This window comes from Budorcas taxicolor, chromosome 8 (assembly GCF_023091745.1).
Source record: "Budorcas taxicolor isolate Tak-1 chromosome 8, Takin1.1, whole genome shotgun sequence".
NCBI classification, from domain to species: domain Eukaryota; kingdom Metazoa; phylum Chordata; class Mammalia; order Artiodactyla; family Bovidae; genus Budorcas; species Budorcas taxicolor.
The window spans coordinates 50,863,319-50,884,292 of NC_068917.1; the positions used below are offsets into that span (position 1 = coordinate 50,863,319).

The window sequence follows — 20,974 nt, forward strand, 5'->3', positions numbered from 1 at the left end:
TACCTAACCCTGGCTACATGTTATTAGCATCACCCAGAGAGCTTTTAAAAAATTCCAATGGCCAGGCTGCACCCCACACCAATTAAATGTGAAGCAGGAGCTGGAGTGGAGGGAACAGACCAGGCCATCACAGGTTTTAAAGCTCCCACGCTTTCTCCAATGTGCAGTCAAAGTTAAGAACCTCTGCACCAGCCTTCTGAAGTTACTTAGTCTTACAAAATCTACCTAGTGGATGAAAATTTCCTCGTTATTTCTGCCCATAGCTTCTTTGCAGATGGGATATGGAATGAAGAAAAAACTTGACTGCTTGCTAGATAGATAGTCACACACATACATGAAAAAATACATGCACACATATTTTTACTTTATTTAAATTGGGCCCTGACCATTAGCATATAAATCAGAAAAACTGAGTGCTTTAGAACTTATATATCCTCTTCAAATCTTTAAAGAGCCAAACTCTAAAAATCACACATAAAAGATATTTGTCATAAAAACACACACACACACAAACTTTAATCACCTTGAGGAACCATGATCCAATAATATATTTAATAGGTAAGATTTCATTCATCAATGTACAAAAAAAACACCCCAAAACCTAAACTTTGATTAAGACACGTACTCTTTTAACAAGAGTACTTACAGTTAGGAAGGTTTATCGGTAGCACTTTGAGGTAGCATATTTTGAAAAGTAATGGAAATAAAGTCACAGAGCTGCTCTGCAGTTTCTTTTGGACACAAAAGGACAGGCTGTTAGCTGTTGCTCTTGATAGAGAAGAGTGAATTTGTCTGTACTCATTGCCAAAGTCAGCCTGACCATATTCCTTGCTGTGGCCATCCCCACGTTACACTTCATACATTGTGGGTTTAGGAAAAGATAAAAGCATTTCAACACCTCTTTCCTCTTGGTGTAGTGACATCCTGGCTGTGGCATCAATCTCCTTTAGCCACATGCAGTCCTCACTGGCAGGAGATGTACACACCCAGTAAGAAGAAAAATAGGGCATTACAGTGCCTTTTTTTCAGTGGGCTCTAACGATTTATTTAAGAGTGATGGACTCCTCTAAAGCTAAAAAGAGGTTTGTTTCTGAATATTCTCTCCTTGATTCTGGCCCTTAAAAGGTTCTCCTGTTTTTCCTCTCCCTGAGTACAATATTTCGGGGTATCATTAAGTTTTTTGCAATTGTCCTGCCAGGTTGGTGAGCAGAGAAGCTTTTTTAAAAAAATCCACACAAAAAACAAATCTAAAAAACGGGTGCAGGAGTAACTCCAAGAACAGGCTTCCTCTGTGCAAGTTGAAATGACACAAGTTAATAGTTCAGGAAAATGGCCTGCTCCTTTTTTTAAAAAATGTAAATATTTAGCTCAGCTCTTGCATTTTAAATACAAATATACATACAGCCAAACAGGCTAAGGATTAAAGCTGCAAAAATGGTCCCACCAACATCAGACCAAGGTGCGGGTCCAATTTTTGCCCAATGGTCACAGATTAAAGGGATGTTGAACCCATAAAAGCCCTTTTTTTTTTTCCCCAATAATACTTGCTGTTTGAAAGTTGAATCCTTAGAAGGAATCAATATACAAATGAATAAAAATAGCACATGTCCAAGCAAAAAAGGGCATGAGCTGGGCCTGAGTTGCCACTTAAAACTCCATCATTCAGTATCATACAAAATCCTCAAAGGCTGCCTGGAATCAGGGCCCAAGGCATTCCTGGACATGCTAGCCACCCAGGTCAACTGCTGACGCAAAGTCAACAACACAAGTGAACATTAGACTTCAAGTATCCAAGGTGCTACAAGAGCTGGTCCTCTCAAGGACTGACTCTCCTCAGGCTGACTCTCAGAAGCTCCCCCTCCCTCACAACATCCCATTTTGTACAAAAGGTGAAGCACTGTTTCTGGTCACTACAAAACACAGGAGTGGGACGTGAGGGATAAGAGAACTGATCTCTGAAATATACCAGCCTAACAAATACAAATAAATTCTTTAACATTTTGTACAACTAGAAGGTGCATAAGCTGGTATTCAAGCAATCTCTTTAAACTCTTACTTTTCTCCCCTTTCTGCCTCAAACAGGAAAATGGTTCCGTTGGGTTAACAGTGTCATTTTAAAATGCCATAAATTAAATAAGTTAGTTCACATTTTATCCCCCAGCACTTAAGTTACAGTTAAGTCTCTAATGTGCCTTTGAAGTTTGCTTCAACAGCTCCAGGTCTCTTCGGCGGATAGTGTCAGCTCTGTGACAACCATATTCGTCCAGCTGCAAAGGTATGAATTGTTCAAGCAGCCCGAGGCCCTGTCTAGCAGGGCTGGTATACAGCTTAGTCCATGATGGTTTAAAGTTTCCATTGAATCCCAAAAATATGGTACTTCCTTAAAAAAAAAAAAAAAATAAAGTTCAATTTGTATCTCTACTAGTTTCAGGCAAGATAACGTGAAAGGTGAGGTGGAGGTGAGCGAAACAAAAAACAACAAAAAAACAATACTTCCTTATGTCAGAGAATGAACTCTTACCACCCACCTCCTGCCCCAAATAACAAACTACATCCCAACACACTTCCTCTAACACTGTCTCCTGATTTAGAAATTATCTTCATAATACCCACCCCAGCCTAACAAGCTCATGAAAGCAGGCTGGTAGCTACACTCCACCATAAAAATGCATATGTTGCTGCTCTCCTAAAAACTTTATGGAAGAATACAGATACAAACCTTTGTTATAAAGATTGGCTGGCTTGGCTAGTCCCAGAGGTACTAATGAATCCGAAATATTCAACTGCTTTATCTGTCCTCTTGTGCTCAACAGGACAACTGACCTGTAAAAAAGTTAGAAAATCAGAGCAAGTTTCAATAATTCAACATGTGTTTACTGAGTACCTTTCTGAAGTAAATACTAGATAAAAGCAGAACTCAAAAAACAAAAAGCACTCCACATGCCTTTTCATCCTTGCTGTTACAAGGGTCTACTTCAATTCTGCACCTAGAACTTAATGTTTCTATTACAAGGAGGTCTCTAAATATAGGGAAAACTCGTGAGAGTTGGACTGTGAAGAAAGCTGAGGGCCGAAGAATTGATGCTTTCGAACTGTGGTGTTGGAGAAGACTCTTGAGGGTCCCTTGGACTGCAAGGAGATCCAACCAGTCCATCCTAAAGGAAATCAGTCCTGGATGTTCATTGGAAGGACTGATGCTAAAGCTGAAACTCCAGTACTTTGGCCATCTCATGCGAAGAGTTGACTCATTGGAAAAGACCCTGATGCTGGGGGGGATTTGGGGCAGGAGAAGGGGATGACAGAGGATGAGATGGCTAGATGGCATCACCGACTCGATGCACATAAGTTTGGGCGAACTCTGGGAGTTGGTGATGGACAGGGAGGCCTGGCATGCTGCGATTCATGGGGTTGCAAAGAGTCGGACACAACTAAGCGACTGAACTGAACTGAACTGAAAGTTATATACATCAGTTGACCTAGTGGATGTCTTGGGACACAGCTCCTTCATGGAGCAAACTATTTTAACAGAAGAGGTTGGTTTTGTTTGTTTCAGATGTTCTATACATCTACTTATGTTCTACTATCTATTTACTAAGTAAATGGATAAACACCAATCCTTAAAAAAAAAGCAAGAAAATGTTTCCCATGGCTTGGTTTAAATTGCTACTTTTATTATGAGTATATCACCACATACAATCAGATCTGTTTGTGGATTTTCTCCTCTGATCTCTCTCCTTTGCCACTACTACACATAATTACTATGGCTTTATGGTTTGGGCTTCCCTGGTGGCTCAGATGGTAAAGAATCCACCTGTAATGTGGGAGACCTGGGTTTGATCCCTGGGTTGGGAAGATCCCCTGGAGAAGGGAACAGCTACCCACTCCAGTATTCTGGCCTGGAGAATTCCATGGACTGTATAGTCCATGGGGTCACAAAGAGTTGGACATGACTGAGAGACTTTCATTTTATGGTTTGTTTTAATATCTGATAAAGTAAGCCCCTTGTATTACTGTAATTAGTTTTAAAATGTTTTATGACTCCCTTATTTATTTTTCCAGATGAACTTCATCATCAACTGTCAAATACAATAGAAAAGTAACCTACTGGTACACTAACAGAAATGTATTAGATTTAAATTTTAATTCAGATAGAGTAACATGACTATGCCAAAGCCTTTGACTGTGTGGATCACAATAAACCGTGGAAAATTCTGAGAGAGATGGGAATACCAGACCACCTAACCTGCCTCTTGAGAAATCTGTATGCAGAACAGGAAGCAACAGTTAGAACTGGACATGGAACAACAGACTGGTTCCAAATAGGAAAAGAATTACATCAAGGCTGTATATTGTCACCCTGCTTATTTAACTTATATGCAGAGTACATCATGAGAAACAAGGGGCTAGAAGAAGCACAGGCTGGAATCAAGATTTCCAGGAGAAATATCAATAACCTCAGATATGCAGATGACACTACCCTTATGGCAGAAAGTGAAGAGGAACTAAAAAGCCTCTTGATGAAAGTGAAAGAGGAAAGTGAAAAAGCTGGCTTAAAGCTCAACATTCAGAAAACGAAGATCATGGCATCCGGTCCCATCACTTCATGGGAAATAGATGGGCAAACAGTGAAAACAGTGTCAGACTTTATTTTTTTGGGTTCCAAAATCACTGCAGATGGTGATTCAGTTCAGTTCAGTTCAGTTCAGTCCAGTTCAGTTCAGTCCAGTCACTCTGTGATGTCTGACTCTTTGTGACCCCATGGACTGCAGCATGCCAGGCCTCCCTGTCCATCACCAACTCCCGGAGTTTACTCAGACTCGCGTCCATCGAGTCAGAGATGCCAGCCAGCCATGTCATCCTCGATCGTCCCCTTCTTCTCCTGCCCCAATCCCTCACAGCATCAAAGTCTTTTCCAATGAGCAGCCATGAAATTAAAACACACTTACTCCTTGGAAGGAAAGTTATGACCAACCTTGATAGCATATTAAAAAGCAGAGACATTACTTTGCCAACAAAGGTCTGTCTAGTCAAGGCTATGGTTTTTCCAGTGGTCATGTATAGATGTGAGAGTTGGACTGTGAAGAAAGCTGAGCGCCAAAGAATTGATGCTTTTGAACTGTGGTGTTGGAGAAGACTTCTGAGAGTCCGTTGGACTGCAAGGAGATCCAACCAGTCCATTCTAAAGATCGGTCCTGGGTGCTCTTTGGAAGGAACGATGCTAAAGCTGAAACTCCAGTACTTTGGCCACCTCATGTGAAGAGCTGACTCATTGGAAAAGACCCTGATGCTGGGAGGGATTGGGGGCAGGAGGAGAAGGGGATGACAGAGGATGAGACGGCTGGATGGCATCACCAACTTGATGGACGTTGAGTTTGAGTGAAATCCGGAGTTGGTGATAGACAGGGAGGCCTGGCGTGCTGCAATCCATGGGGTCGCAGAGTCAGACACGACTGAGGGACTGAACTGAACTGACAACTTTACAGAATTAACTTTTCCATCCAGAAGCAGGGAGAGCCTTTCCTTTTACTCTTATCATATATCCTTTAATATAGCATTTCTTTTCTTAATATATTGGGCGCCTTGCATGACTATTGTGTTGAGATGTGTCTAAACATCTGTGGTGAGCTTTATGTTCCAGATTGTTTTAGGTGAAGTGACTGACTGTGTTTATTTTCCAACATTAGGAAAAAAATCTTTAGATACATAAAGAAAATTGAGGCCTTGCAAAGTAAATACCTACAAATGTATTAAACCAGAAGATAGAGCTATATGTACACAAAGAATGTTATACTCAAAGAATATCATGACTTTACGGGACTTGTTGAGATCTGGTTCTTTAAAGTTTAAGGAGCATAATTGACCAGATCAGTTGATAATGATTCAAAAGCTACATAGGACTTTGCTCCCTGGGAAGCCTATGTTCCTCCCTTTGGGGTTTCATTAAATGAAAGCCTGTGTGTAAAATCAATGTCCACAGGAAAGCAAAGGGGGCAGAAAGGGGACTGAATTTATCTTCTTGCCTCCAGTCAGGGTCTGCCCAACACAAATACAGCATGGTGCACCTTTGTTCAGATAATAACAAAGAAAAATGAATCATGCTAGGGCCCTTAAAAAAGAGATCACACACTCATCCACTTAAAAAATCAATTTAGTCCTTTCCAGTCAATTCCAAGTGACCCAGGTGGCAACTTCCTATACCAGAGTCATAGCACAAGGCTGTCCAAGGGTTCATCAGCAGGATAGACTGTTACAAAGGCAAAACTCAATAAAATTGTTTTAAAATGATAATGAGCCTTCTGAGAGAGTTGGGTACAATGTAGATCAGCTTAATACTAAGAAGTGGGATAGGACCGATCCAAAATGTTGAGCTTTTCTCCTTCCAAGAACCTTCCCATCATTTGCAAACTCTTCTAACATCCAAGTCCTCACTTATCAATGATAAGCAACTTAGATCACACAGGCATCAACCTGAAACTAGAAAAGGAATGAGTATCCATCCTTCAAGAATCCTAAATACCCAGAGTAAAAAAGAAAAGTAGAGAAGCCAAAACTCAGAGTTAGCCAGGTGTCATCTTTAAGGTACCTTATCCTTTATACAGGGCAAGCTTCACCTACCTTGGAGGGATGCTTGTTTTTAAGTATTCTTCCATGCGACTGACATCAGTGAAAGAGAAAACCTTTTTTTCTGTCAACCGGAAGGGAACACTGCAAGCATCCACAATCAGGAGGAGGACGCCCACACTTCGGAAGGGAAAGTCGGTGCCGTTGATCTGAGAATACAAGATCGTTCTCTGCTGTCATTACCATTTCAGTATCTTTCCAGCCCCTTTCCCTCTGTCTTCTAAACCCATGAATCAAAAATAATAATTCCAAGATTCAAACTGCATGTTCCATCACTCTTCCTCTGCCAACATTTGAAACTGAGTCTGTGTTTTCACAGGCTTTTACCTTGACTGGTCTCTACTGATTGCTCTAAGCAAGACATGGCAGCCTACACTCAGCTGAGTAGGGTGACTCTGCAGGTTCAGGGGTTTCATTCTTACATACATACTCTCTCACTGGGGTCAGTTTCCAACTCAGTGATCAGGTGACGGCCTCTATACTGAAGCTCAGATGTTGTCACATTGTTCAGGAAAAAAACATATTGTATAAACTGTATACAATAGGTATCTAGTCACATAGGTAGGTAAGTAGAGAGAGAGACTTCCTTAACCCACATAAACTCCTGCCCCGTCAGAGCTTAGGTTTGAAACATCAGAGGAGGCAGATAGTTTCATCTGCTTTGTTCCATATATAGGTCTCCCTTAAAATCAAAATGGAAAACAGGAAATTTTACCAGAATTTAAGCCACGAGTAGTGATATCTTGTTCAAACAATTACTGTGAACTGAAAGTTCCAGTCGTTCTCTTTAAATTAATGGCTCGAGACATTTTCAAGAAAAAGGAATTCCAGATATACCCAAATTTCATAAATTCCTCAACCAAAAAAGGAAAGAAAAAAATCTTGACTGAAAAAATGATTTAACACTAAGCCATGGGCACTGTTTCTGTTTAAAATGTGTAAAATTATAAACTATCTTAAAAGTTAACAAATGAGAGATGCTCTCTTCATTATACCTGTCCTCACTTGGAGAAGTTATACTTAAATTTTATTTCTAATCACTAATGATCTCACAGGAATTCAAAATGGCTTTTTGCCTGTATTTAAACTGCTCTAGTCCAGAGAATAATTCTAGAAGTACTTAATATATAGTGCCATTCTATATTTAGAAAGATTGAAAGTGACTCATTTTTTTAAACCTGAATACTTAGAACTGAGACACATTTGATTAAAAAAAAAAATCATGATCTTTAACACACTCAAACTGCCCCCTTGAAAACCGGCTGTTTAAAAGAAACACAAAATTTTCCATAAAAACTAAAGTAAGGCCACATCCAGCAAAGACTTTTCAGGTAATACATGTGAAAAGTGTTGGAGGTAAATATGACAAAACACAGTCCTCTGTGACCTCTTTACGGTCCCAGGCATCCAGCAATGGAGTCAAACAATGTCTGCAGACCCCAAGGAATACCCTACCTGAGACTGTCTGGGCAATACAGTATCTTGTTTAATTACCTAGTAAGCTAGTAGCGCAGAGACTCAGCAACCAGTTGCATCCCTTTGCAATGACACCCACTAGATTCCACACAAGGAAGCTGGGATGGGTTCTTCACACTGCTGACTTTACTGAGGTGTTGAGCTAACAAACCTCCTACATCATGAATATACTACAAAATGAAGACATGCTAACATAAAGCAATAGGTATATATACGTGAGAAACCTTGGAGTTATATTTAAGTAGGGATCTTTCTTTCTTTTCCTTCCTTCCCTCCTTTCTTTCTAATTGTGGTAAGAACACTAACATGAAATCCATCCTCTTAAATATTTTAAGTGGACAATATATTATTACTGATTACAGGGAAAATGCTGTAAAGCAGATTTTGAGAGTTTATGTATTTTAGTCAACTGAAACTTTACACCTGATGATTAATAACTCTGCGTTTCACCCTCCTCATCTTAAGTAGGGGTATTTTTAATTCAAAATTATTAAAAAGTTCTTAATTCAGAGTTAAGTTCTGGCAGTGGATAATGGTGATGGCCACAAACAAAAGAGATTGAGAGAGGAAGAAAAAAAAAAGATTTAAGTTTGTTCACATATATGTGAATTTGTAAATGTGTTGTCTACCACTTTAAAAATTAAAACAAAAAAACAAACAGCTCCCAAAGAGACCACATGAGACTGAGCCCAGGCCGTTGCTGGGTATCAGTTGGCTAGGTACCTCCTACCCAAAGGGCCCTTGATCTAGATGCACTCTGGTCAACTCAGTTTTGGACAGGCCACATGCCTAAAGCGGGCTTCCCTGATAGCTAAGTTGGTAAAGAATCCGCCTAAAATGAAGGAGACCCCGTTCCGATTTCTGGGTTGCAAAGATCTGCTGGAGAAGGGACAGGCTTCCTTGGTGGCTCAGCTAGTAAAGAATCCGTTTGCAATGCAGGAGACCTGGGTTTGATCCCTGGGTTCGGAAGATCCCCTGGAAAAGGGAAAGGCTACACACTCCAGCATTCTGGCCTGGAGAATTCCATGGACTGTATAGTCTGTGGGGTCACAAAGAGTCGGACACAACTGACTTTCACTTTCACTCCTAGAGCTGATTAACCTTGCTGGCAAACTTGGCTTTTAGGCCAAATTCCAATACTGACACTCAGGCTAACACTTATACTTCCATTAACCTACTTAAAGACAACTAACACTTTGCATTGTCACCTTCCTCATCTGAAAAACTGGGAGCCAAGCAATCTCAAAATAAGAGGCTGAAGAGATTTTAAAACCTTCACCTTCCATATTTTAAACAAATAACTGGGGAGCTTCTTTAAAGTTTCAAAAACTGAGGTTAAAAACAATTTCCTACATATTAATTACCAATGACAATTTTTTAAACCAAAAATACCTTTTCTCCTATAGAAAAGGAATCTGGGTCACCTGAATAATTTTAACATTTGCCTAAAAGTAATCAATAATCTGAGAAAAAAATTTTAATAAATTTCATTTATTTAAAAATACATATGTTTAGGAGTATTTATACCTCTGTTGTATAGCTCACTACCAACAATAAAAATGTGATTAGAAGCAAGTGAATGTTGTGAGAGATAATTTATGTTACCAGGATAGAATGAAAAAGTGAGAAGCTGAGGCAGTGCACACAGCAGGTGGTACTCACAGAAATAACAGACACATCTCCACGCTGAGTCTCTGCTTGACTGGGTGACCGGAATTGCACAGGGAGGTAGCTTGTATGAGGATCACTTGTAAACACCACCTACATGGGGAAGAAGTTCCATATCTATGTTAACCTTCCAAAAAGATCCTTCAAAATAAACTCAACTGTATCAAAGCTAGTGAATGGTTTTTGGGGGTTTTTTCTCTGAACTTTCTGTACATATTTCATGACCTGGAATTTTATTTTTTGATACAAGCTTTAATAGGAGAATGGCATGTTCCTCATTTTCTAGAGCAATCCCAGTTTCAAGTCATTGCAATCTTGTTAATAAGATCAGCTCTCTAAATGACTATATAAATATGCTTTTATCTAAATCTTTGTAATCATTTCATGCAAAAAAGTCACAAATCTTTTTGAAGGCTCTTTTCAGACCAGTTATCCTCAACTGTGATTCAGTCACTCCAGGATTGAGGAAAGAAGTATAGATGACAAGGATTACTCTGTTTAAAAACTTTTAGGGGCCTTGTACATCACCAATTTTATTTAAATTCCTCTACCTGACCTGCAAAATGTTCCACAAACAGAGCCACTATTCTATTTCCCATATTCTATCCACATTCAACATGCAGGGGATTTCCCTCAGTTTTCCACTCTTCTGCCACTTGCCTTTTCAGATGCTGTTCCTTACCCCAGAACGCCCTTCCATTTTCCCTTCTACTTCAAACCACTTCCAACCTCCAAATCCCACCATCTACCTCCTCCCTAAAGGCTATCTTCTCAATCAAAAGCACTCAACTCTTCACACAATTTAACACTTGAAAGTATATGTACCGAGGAATTCCCTGGTAGTCCAGTGGTTAGGACTTAGCACTTTTACTACCTCAGACTGAGTTCAATTCCTGGTCAGGGAACTAAGATCCCACAAGCCATGTGGTACAGTCAAAAAAAAAAAAAAATATATATATATATATATATATATATATATTTATGTATATTCTTATAAATCAGTGCCAACAAGAACAAATAATCATAGCAAGAGCAGATAATCATGATGTTAAGTATCCAGAAGCTGAACATTTGTTTGAAGTCTCAGGTCTGAAGTCAAAAATTCTTGTGAATTTTCCTACTTATCAGATGATTAAATTATCTTTACAAATTCTAGTATTTCTTAAGTATAAATTATTTGAAGTCTTCTCAGTAATGAAGGACTTTCTTAACAAATTCAACTTGAGAATTGGGCTGGAAAATTTACTTCTCCACAAAGATTATCTGACAATTTCACTTTAACAGTCAAGACATTACGCAGGACAGGCAAGGATTCATATAAGCTTATTTCTGTACCTGGCTTATTATCTGGTCTGTTGGTTAGTTTAGTTGAACTGGAGTATAGAAGTGGCTCAAGGGTATAAGAGACCAAGACTGTGATAGTGAGTTGTCATCAGAAAAATAATCATAATATATCACAACAGGAAGCATAAATCCCCCTTCCTTTCCCTGTTCTTACTGCCACCAATGGACAGAAACAAGAAAAATTAGAAATAAGAAATAAAAAGAAATATGTAGAGGTTTTCTCCCTCTTATTACAGTATGCATTTCTGTGGCAGTAAGAACTTTTTTTAAAACTCCTCCAGGCCCATGAAACTAAAATGTGAATGTTTATCAGAATCACCTGCAGGGTCTGTTAAAGCAAAGACCATAAGCCCCACTCCTTAAGTTTCTGATTGGGTAGAACTGGGTGGGGCCCAAGAGTTCAAATTTTCCCGAGTTCCCAGGTGATGCTGATGCTGCTGGTCTGGGGACCACAAGTTGAGAACCCATATTTGACCCATATTTGTTTATATATAGGTTAAATATTAATTAGGGCAATATTAATTCTGTACTTCTTTTTCTCCTGGAATCAATGTGACTTCCTATGGGGTTTCCCATGCCTGATTTTAGCTCATACTTTGGATATACATTTCACTTCCGGCCAAAGTCAGTTTGTACTTTTAATTATAGGTAAACATAATAGCATATGCTTCAAATTAATGGTTTTTCATCTTAATGGAAACAATATTCATGAGTGCCTTTTCTAAAGATAAATTTCACACTGCCAAGAAAACAGATATTTCCACATCACTGACATGTATACATAATAGTGATATTGTAATGGAATCACAGCTGAGAAAGAAATGGTGACAACCAATAAATCCACAGTGACCCAGGGCAAACTGATGTGTAAATACATTTTGACTGATTTTATTATAAATTTGGACTGGTTTGCTTCTTATGATCATTAAATTCTAGAGTGGGCCAAAATTCAGGAGAAATCTTTCAATATTTATAAACTGGCAGCAAACATGATCAAAAAATTTACAAACAAATGCTGGAGTGGGTGTGGAGAAAAGGGAATCCTCTTGCATTGTTGTGCTGTGCTTAGCCGCTCAGTTGTGTCCGACTCTCTGCAACCCCATGGACTGTAGGCCGCCAGGCTTCTCTGTCCATGGGGATTCCCCAGGCAGGAATTCTGGAGAGGGTTGCCATGCCCTTCTCCAGGGGATCTTCCCAATCCAGCGATCGAACCAAGGTCTCCCACATTGCAGGCAGATGCTTCAACATCTGAGCCACAAAGGAAGGCCTGGTGCCTGCACTTCTGGTGAGAATGTAAACTGATACAGCCACTGCGGAGAAGAGTGTGCAGGCTCCTTAAAAACTAGAAATAAAACCACCACATGACCCAACAATTCCACTACTGGGCATATACCCTGAGGAAACCATAACTGAAAAAGACCACAATGTTCCACATGTGGAACCACAATGTTCATTGCAGCACTATTTACAGTAACTAGGACATGGAAGCAACCTAGATGTCCATTGACATGAATGGATAAAGAAGCTGTGGTACATATATACAATGGAATTTTAGTCATAAAAAGGAATGCATTTGAGTCAGTTCTAATGAGGTGGATGAACCTACAGCCTATTATACAGAATGAAGTCAGAAAGAGAAAAACAAATGTTGTATATTAACGCATATATGTGGAATCTGGAAAGATGGTATTGATGAATCCATCTGCAGAGCAACAACGGAGATGTAGACACAGAAAACAGATTTGTGGACACTGGGGGAAGGAGGACAAATAGACAGTAGGATGGCAACATAAATTACCATATGTAAAATAGATAGCCAGTGAGAATTTGCTATATGATGTAGGTAGCTCAATCAGGTGCTCTGTGACAACCCAGAGGGTGAGATGGGGTGAAAGGTGGGAGGAAGGTTCAGGAGGAAGGGGACATGTGTATACCTATGGCTGATTCACACTGATATATGGCAGAAACCAACACAATATTATTGTAAGACAATTACTCTCCAATTAAAAATGAATTTAAAAAATAAAATAAATGGGCAGCACAGATGTTTCAGGGGGGAAAAAATGTGCTGACTACACAGAACCTTTCGACTTTTTCTCTTGGACTAAAGACCACTTTTATTCCTTGTTTTACCTGACGGGTTCCACAGCCTTGACAGAGTCCTTTGAGCATGGATGGCATCGACTTGAGGGCTGATGGCTTTCTGTAATACTGGGGATACGCTTTGGCCATGCAGTTACTGATGTCTTTTGAGTCTGTTGCTGCCTGGATCTTGACTCTTTCGCATCCCTGAGATGAACAGTAACTGTGACCATCCCTGTGGCTTTTGGCTTTAAGATACAGAAACAGCAACCTGCACAGAACAGACCAGTCCAAAGGGTATTAGATTTTGACTTTCAAAAATTTACAAAAGTTCCTCAAATTAACTCATGGCCAGTGGGGATATTCCTCCAATAATTTTTTTCTCAAAAGAAAAATAACTTATAAAACTAATAAAGTTGTTTCTCTTTCCTTTCTGTCCTCATAGGGTTCTAAGTCAAACACAATACTAACTTTAGAAGATATCATGAAAATCTAATTCCATCATTATGGACAGTATCAAAGTAAATTTCTGGTTTGAATAACCTCAATAGGTAATTTGGGAAGATGGAATTTGGCTTGGCTCAAAAATTCCTTGGAAAACTTAATACTTAGGTTGAGTTTAGAATTTGGTAAATTAGGGTGGTTTATTCTTTCTTTCTTTTTCTTTTAGTTTATACATTATTTTGTTTTAAGGCACAAAACTGGAATAATAAAAACAGCAACTTTGAGACTTGTTTGTTTAAGGCTAAGATACGGTCTCAAATGAATTCCTGGGATGTATACTAAGAGCAGATGGGCCTGGAGTCCTTCTGTCTACACTTTGGCGAAAATCAAGTGAAATGATCAGTCCCACAATTCTCCTCCAAAATGAATGGAAAAGCAACTTCTAGGCAGCAGTCCAATGTCTTGTCAGCAAACCTAGGCCTTCTAAACCAAAAGAAGTCAAGATTCTAAAAATGACTTGATCAACTGTGATTGATTACTGGAGTTCGCAAGTTCACATTTTAAAATGAAGTCAACAAACAATACAAAGTTGAGATTATGAGGTGAAAATCAGCCACTGTTCCAACATCTAGTAATTTTAACATATACATAAGGAATGACAGGGATCTAATTAGGCATGTGCCTTCTGATATATAATTAAAGTCATCAAAATGAACAGAATTAAAAAGAATTTGAACCTCTAAGGCTGAAAGGTTCTAGAAATACCCAGATGAAGCAATATTTCCTTATCATTGTACATATTAATCATTAATTTGTGATCACCAGAATGTCCTTACAAATTTGGGCCGTACATTTATTTTTGCAGAAAATCAACTGGGAATGTGGCTGTTCTGTCATCTATAGAATAAAAGTCCGACTAGGTTTTAAAAGGTTTTAAAAGTCCAACTAGGTTTTAAAGTTAGAAGTTAAACATAAGAGAAAATGATACGAAAGGATTTAAGCTAATCACGCTGGCTGCTGCACCAGCCCTGGAGGGCAAATGAGTCGCTTCTTACCCAAAGGTTAACAAGGCGATTGAGTGAACTCCAACCTCATTCCCCCACAGTCAGTCCGGCCACCCTTCTCTTAAATCCAAAATTTTCTTTCCCCAAACATGCCATGCCATGTTTTTCATGCCTCCATGCATTTATCCATACTGTTCTTAGAACACTTACTCATCTCCTCCTACTCACTCCTCAAGAGTTAGCCCCAGTGTCACCCTCGTGGGTTGTCACTGACCACCCAAGGCTGAACTTGTGGATTATCTCAAAAGGCACACTATAAGACTTACAGCATTTAAACCTTTCACCCTCCAATTACTTGCTTTACATGCCCACATCCTTCAGTGGACAGTGAATTTGCAGAAGAAATGCATCTTATTTACATGAGTATCTTTATAGTATCTAGACAATGGTGTGGAGTAGAAATGTCAGCTTAAGGAATGGATATTGGAGGAGCATGCTACTTTCTGGAAGAGTACAGGAGATCAAGCCTACCATAACCCAAAGGCTGAGAGACTGTAACTGGATAAAAGCAGACAAAGCCAACAGGACCCCAGGTGAACAGGATTAGAATTAAAAAGTGGAAAGATGCAGCCTAGAGAAAGTTGAAAGCAAATATGCCATGGTTACACAGTGGTTTTTTTTTTTAAACCCAAGGTCAACTTGAGAGATAGCCTTAAAGGAAGAGAAAAATGAGCTTTTGCTAAAATATGAACTATATCATATGGAAATAATCATCTTTAGAGTTGTTATGGAAATCATTATTTTAATTTTCAACTGGGCCTACTGGTTCTTTATTAACAAAGATAATTTCTCTCTCTAAATTGCCTTAATAGGTATACGGCAAACATCTCACTCGATTCCTATTGCCAACTGTAATTATGAGTCATTCTAGTTCTCCTTAAACCTCTAATGGTGATGAGCAGAGAATTACCCACATCAGCTGCTTTTCTAACTAGCCATCACATCACAGCCTATTCTTAGTTACACTGAAGAACTAGTAATTTCACCATTAAAGAAAAGCAAAAATTTTTGTTCACTGGTTGCCCTGAATTACCCCGTGCTGGAGTCAAAATAGAATTTCCTCTCAGACTGCTTCTTCCGCAATTCCTCCAGCGAATGCACGGGCTCATACTCTTCCATTTTGGATAACGAGCCATTATGCCGCTGTAAAAAGCCAAAGGTAACCTGAAAACTTGTGTTTGATGGATAGCAGAGACCAACTCGAATCCAGTCATTCCTATAAAGGAGAGACAATAAAAACAAAAGTCCACATTTGAGCCAATATCTTCTGAGTATTACAGCATATGTACATTTTAGCCATGATATTCTCCTTCCTAAATTTCTACTGTGTATGGAGCCACTAACAACGAAAGTCCTGAACCCTAACACACATAAGTTATCCACCTTTCCATGTTACCCAGATTTCTCTCATCATATATTTACAATGATATGGCTTAGAAAATACTTGTTTGCAACAAGATTTCAGAGAATGTGAATAGACGTTGGATAAAATGTACTCAGATACTGTAAGCAGATAATAAAATTAAATGAGATGGTTGGGAATGGGTACACTAAGATGGAATAAACACTAATAGCCTGATTGTGGAAATGTACACGGCCAAAAGTTTTCCAAAGGATTTTTTTATTCATAAATATATTTGTATCTTTTATAATAACCCCAGGAAAAATTCCTAGTGGCAAAATTGCCAGTTGCTGTTATTGTTGTTGTTCAGTCACTAAGTTGTATCCGTAACCCACCAGGCTCCTCTGTCCGTGGGATTTTGCAGGCAAGAATACTGGAGTGGGTTGCCATTTCCTTCTCCAGAGGATCTTCCCAGCCCAGGGATCAAACCCACATTTCCTGCTTAGCAGGCAGATTCTTTCCCACTGAGCCGCCAGGGAAGCCCTAGAATTGCTAGAGATAAAGGTATATGCATTTTTAAAGTCTTTGATAATATTACCAAATTGCAATAGTGTTTTTTCTTACCTAATGTTCTTGGATATAAAATTAATACTCTTCAAAAAACCATTAAAAATATTTCTCCTTTTCTTATCATTTGCTTTTTTCTGATGTTCTTTAAATTGTGGTAAAATACAAAATTTGCCATGTTTGACATTTTTAACTTTACAGTTTAGTGGCATTACGTACATTCACAAGGTTGTACAACCATCACCACTATTCATTTCCAGAACTTTTTAATCATTCTAAAGAATTTTAACACAATATGTAATGAGGGTTTAAAACTGTTCACACAAATTTCATTCAGTAATCCCACTAGAGAATTAGAAGCACAGACTAAAAATAAATAAGAAAAATGTTCTATCCGGTATTATTTGTAATAGCAAAAGGGGAGGAGGGGCAGGAGAAAAACAGTCTAAATGTTCATGGGGGAATGGAATAGTTAAATACATTTTGGTATAAGATATACTCAGAGAACCTTTGAGGGTGGAAAGAGATGAGAACCCTATACACATTTATAATGCCTTACTTTGATTAGAAGAATTATAGGCTTTTGCAGTTTTCTTTATGTTTTTCTGCATTTTCTTAGTTTGTGCAATAAGAATAGATTTATAACTTTTAAACTTTTATTTTCAAAAGTGCCACAAAATCCATGATCTCTCTATAATTATCTTAAACATGGGAAAAAAAACTTACATCTCCTCCTCTTGCCTCTGCCCATGATATAATTTTTACAAACTTTTAGATGATTAAACAAGGAAACTCTGACTGAATTTCAAGCCCATACGGAGTTTTGAAACTTCTGGCTCAGCCCTTTTTTCACTTTAAAATGTTTTTTACTTACTCAGTATTTATTCAAAAAATTATGTTTGGTATGTACAGAACCCTGTTTACCTTTTGACTGTAATATCTCACCCTCAGGTTCACAACCTGCCAACTATAACTTTTTGGACTGCTGATCACTCTTTGGCATGTCTCCGCCACCCTCTCTGACAATCATTTGTTCTTTCATTGACTTCTAAGTAGCTCACAGATGGGAGTGATATGATCAGACTGGCTTTTAAAAAGAACTACACCCTGGCCACAATGTGGGCCAAGGATTGGAAGTGGGGGGAGGCGGGGAGACTGAGTAGGAGGCTGCGGCAGGGATCTAGGTGAGATGATAATGACTTAGTCACAAGCAGTGAGGGTGGCAAGAGTGAAGAGATTTGAACAATATTAAGGAGACAGGACCAACCGGGCTTGGCCACTAATAGGATGGAGAAATGAGAGAAAAGAAAGAGCCAAAGATGAGTCCTGAGTTTGTTTTCTTTTTTTGACTTGGTTGACTCAGTAAGTGAAGGTGCAGTTCTTTGGCAGCAACAAGTATTACAGGAAAACAGTAATGGTTCAGTTTAGAGCATATGCCAGAGACCTAACATCTCAGAATAAGAGCATCTACCATATGTTCAGCCATTCTTAAAAGTGGCCTCAGTTCAGTTCAGTCGCTCAGTCGTGTCCGACTTTGCGAGCCCATGAACCGCAGCACGCCAGGCCTCCTTGTCCATCACCAACTCCCGGAGTTCACTCAGACTCATGTCCATCGAGTCCGTGATGCCATCCAGCCATCTCCTCCTCTGTCGTCCCCTTCTCCTCCTGCCCCCAATGCCTCCCAGCATCAGAGTCTTTTCCAATGAGTCAACTCTTCGCATGAGGTGGCCAAAGTACTGGAGTTTCAGCGTTAGCATCATTCCTTCCAAAGAAATCCCAGGGTTGATCTCCTTCAGAATGGACTGGTTGGATCTCCTTGCAGTCCAAGGGACTCTCAAGAGTCTTCTCTAACACCACAGTTCAAAAGCATCATTTCTTTGGCACTCAGCCTTCTTCACAGTCCAACTCTCACATCCATACATGACCACAGGAAAAACCATAGCCTTGACTAGACGGACCTTAGTCGGCAAAGTAATGTCTCTGCTTTTGAATATACTATGTAGGTTGTTCATAACTTTTCTTCCAAGGAGTAAGTGTCTTTTAATTTCATGGCTGCAGTCACCATCTGCAGTGATTTTGGAGCCCAGAAAAATAAAGTCTGACACAGTTTCTACTGCTTCCGCAGCCTACTTAGAGGCAAATTCTTATATGATCTATGTCCATTTCTGTTCATTTCAGTTAGTACTTTAAGAGAGTTCTGACAAGTCAAGGTTTATGACCAATCAGGTGAACAAAGCATTTCAATTTTGCAGGGACATATCTGAGCAGTTTCATGGAGTCCCATGGTTTAACCACCACACATATCTAGATAGTCCCAGTTCTGGTTTCTAGTCTCTCCTCTGTCACTTCCCTACCCTAGGCTCCCATGGCAATCAATACATCAGTCTCAGTCTTCAAGCAGAACTAGCCCTTTACCAACTCTGCTGCTTTTGTAACAAAATGATCACTTACTGTCACTTCCTCAGTGTAGCCTGGCCCAACTCCCTTATGCAGGATAATTGCTCTTATCCTTTGTCCATTAAAAAAATAGTACTGGCTTATTTACTTAAATTTTGTCCTACCTGTATAATGTGAGCTCCTAAAGGACAAATATTTCTCTCGGTCATCCTTCTATCAACTGGCACACAGTAAACATTTAAATAAATTAAATAATAAATTAATTAAGTAAATAAAGAGGTTTTGATTAAAAGTAATACTATGAGAGCAGACAATTGAGAAGTCAAGAGGGAATAGAAAGATGCTTTCACATACAGGCAGAGGTGCAAAATATCTGGCATTCAGGCCACAATTTTCCACTCCATGCCCACTGATGACATGAATAATCAATCATACCACTCTCTTCTGTCAAGTCTAAACTTGGCCTCAAAAACCTTTTTACTTTCTAGGTAACCAAGTGCTCAGCTGGAACACCAGATTAAAATGTCTTCCTATCCCAGCTATGGAGAATTAAAGTATTCAGCATACAGTATTAAAATCTACTGTTGGGGAATTCTCTGCCAAGCCAGTGGTGAAGACTGGTGCTCTCACTGCTGAGGGCCCAGGTTTGGTCCCTAGCTGGGGAACTAAGATCTCACACTTCCACATACAAGCCACATGGCAGAGCTAAAAAAAAAAAAAGAATCCTACTGCTAAATGGCTTTCTGCAATACCTTGGCCATAGAGAAAAATACATGCTTTTAAAAGGAGAGGATTTAACCTCTATTATCCCTTAATTCCATCAATATAACTTATATAGCCTTTCCACAGCAGGAACAAAGTACGTAAAGCCGGCGTTCTTTACTTGCTACAAAGGAGATAGGTTATTATTTTTCTCCACTAAATTACTACTTGCAACTATTTGAAATAACAGTAACAGAAACATACTTGTTGAAGTTTATGAGGTATAGAAAAGCAATCTTGGGTGCTGGCCCATTCCAGTGGATGGTGTAGCCCTTCTCCAGCATGATCACAGGCTGGTACTGAGAGAAAGCTGCCTTCTGGTTAATTCCTCGGAGCACCATAGGATAGTCTGGATACTCATCTCGTGTGATAGTCATAGTCAGATTCGGAGTGCTCCATGTCTGCACATAGACCTTCAAAAAATAATTAAGAATTAAAGAAAAGAGAATGAAAATTTAAATAGCTAAAAGAAAAAACATTTTCAGCAAAAGTCAAGTGTCTCTACTTTCAAAAGAGAGATTCTATGATCTGTGCCAGACAAAAATGAGTAGTAGCCAACTTCATCCTAAGCTCCACTTACAATGAAGCCTACTTAAGCTGAAATGGTAAAAACAGACCATGTGCTCTGCTAGCCAAGATCTTCATCATCTCTTCCACAACAGGCCAGCTTATTCATCAGAATATAAAACCTCTGTGGTTTACATAGCTTGTCAAAGAAATCCCTCAAGTACACACATATAAAAAAACCCCTCTGAGGTACACACATATAAAAAATTAGTAAATTAATGTGAAAACTGATACCCTCTAGTTAAATCTGAAAGGCTTTCCTCTGAAATAAGAGGTGCAAATTTAAAATATCTTAGAGCTTTGGCTTTCGATTTTCCATGACCTGCATCAGCCCAAGAAGTCATTTTTCACCCATTAAAAACAAAAAAGTTATAAAGTGTTCTGCAAAAACTGGAAAAACATATTAAACTGAGGCAAATTTGAAAGCCCTGAGTTTATTCCAGTGGCATTTGGGCCCCATGCTACACCAAAACAAAATCTTCCCCAAATGCATCCTCCAAGGAACAAACCTCAGAACAATCTCCTAAAACAAATCAGCATCTGTAACAGAATTCCCCAGAAGTATCGAAGCGTCTGCAGAATGCTGCATGTACTCCACACGACTTCTCTGTTTTCTGTTTCTCTATTACACAGTTTTGTC

The 20,974-nt window shown here is 39.1% G+C and overlaps 1 protein-coding gene across 4 annotated transcripts in view; it reads right to left on the bottom strand.

The window, feature by feature from the left end:
* Positions 1-347: 347 nt before the first annotated feature.
* CEMIP2 (cell migration inducing hyaluronidase 2) overlaps positions 348-20,974 on the bottom strand; it is an 80,344-nt gene continuing 59,717 nt past the window's right edge. For all 4 annotated transcript variants that reach the window (XM_052644500.1, XM_052644499.1, XM_052644497.1 and 1 more), the window contains exons 18-24: positions 19,972-20,180; positions 15,733-15,915; positions 13,243-13,462; positions 9,760-9,858; positions 6,616-6,770; positions 2,720-2,823; positions 348-2,380 (exon numbers count right to left, since the gene is read on the bottom strand). In XM_052644500.1, the coding sequence (XP_052500460.1) occupies positions 2,184-2,380; positions 2,720-2,823; positions 6,616-6,770; positions 9,760-9,858; positions 13,243-13,462; positions 15,733-15,915; positions 19,972-20,180 (1,167 nt within the window). In that variant the 3' untranslated portion in view covers positions 348-2,183. The remainder of the gene's footprint in view (positions 2,381-2,719; positions 2,824-6,615; positions 6,771-9,759; positions 9,859-13,242; positions 13,463-15,732; positions 15,916-19,971; positions 20,181-20,974) is intronic.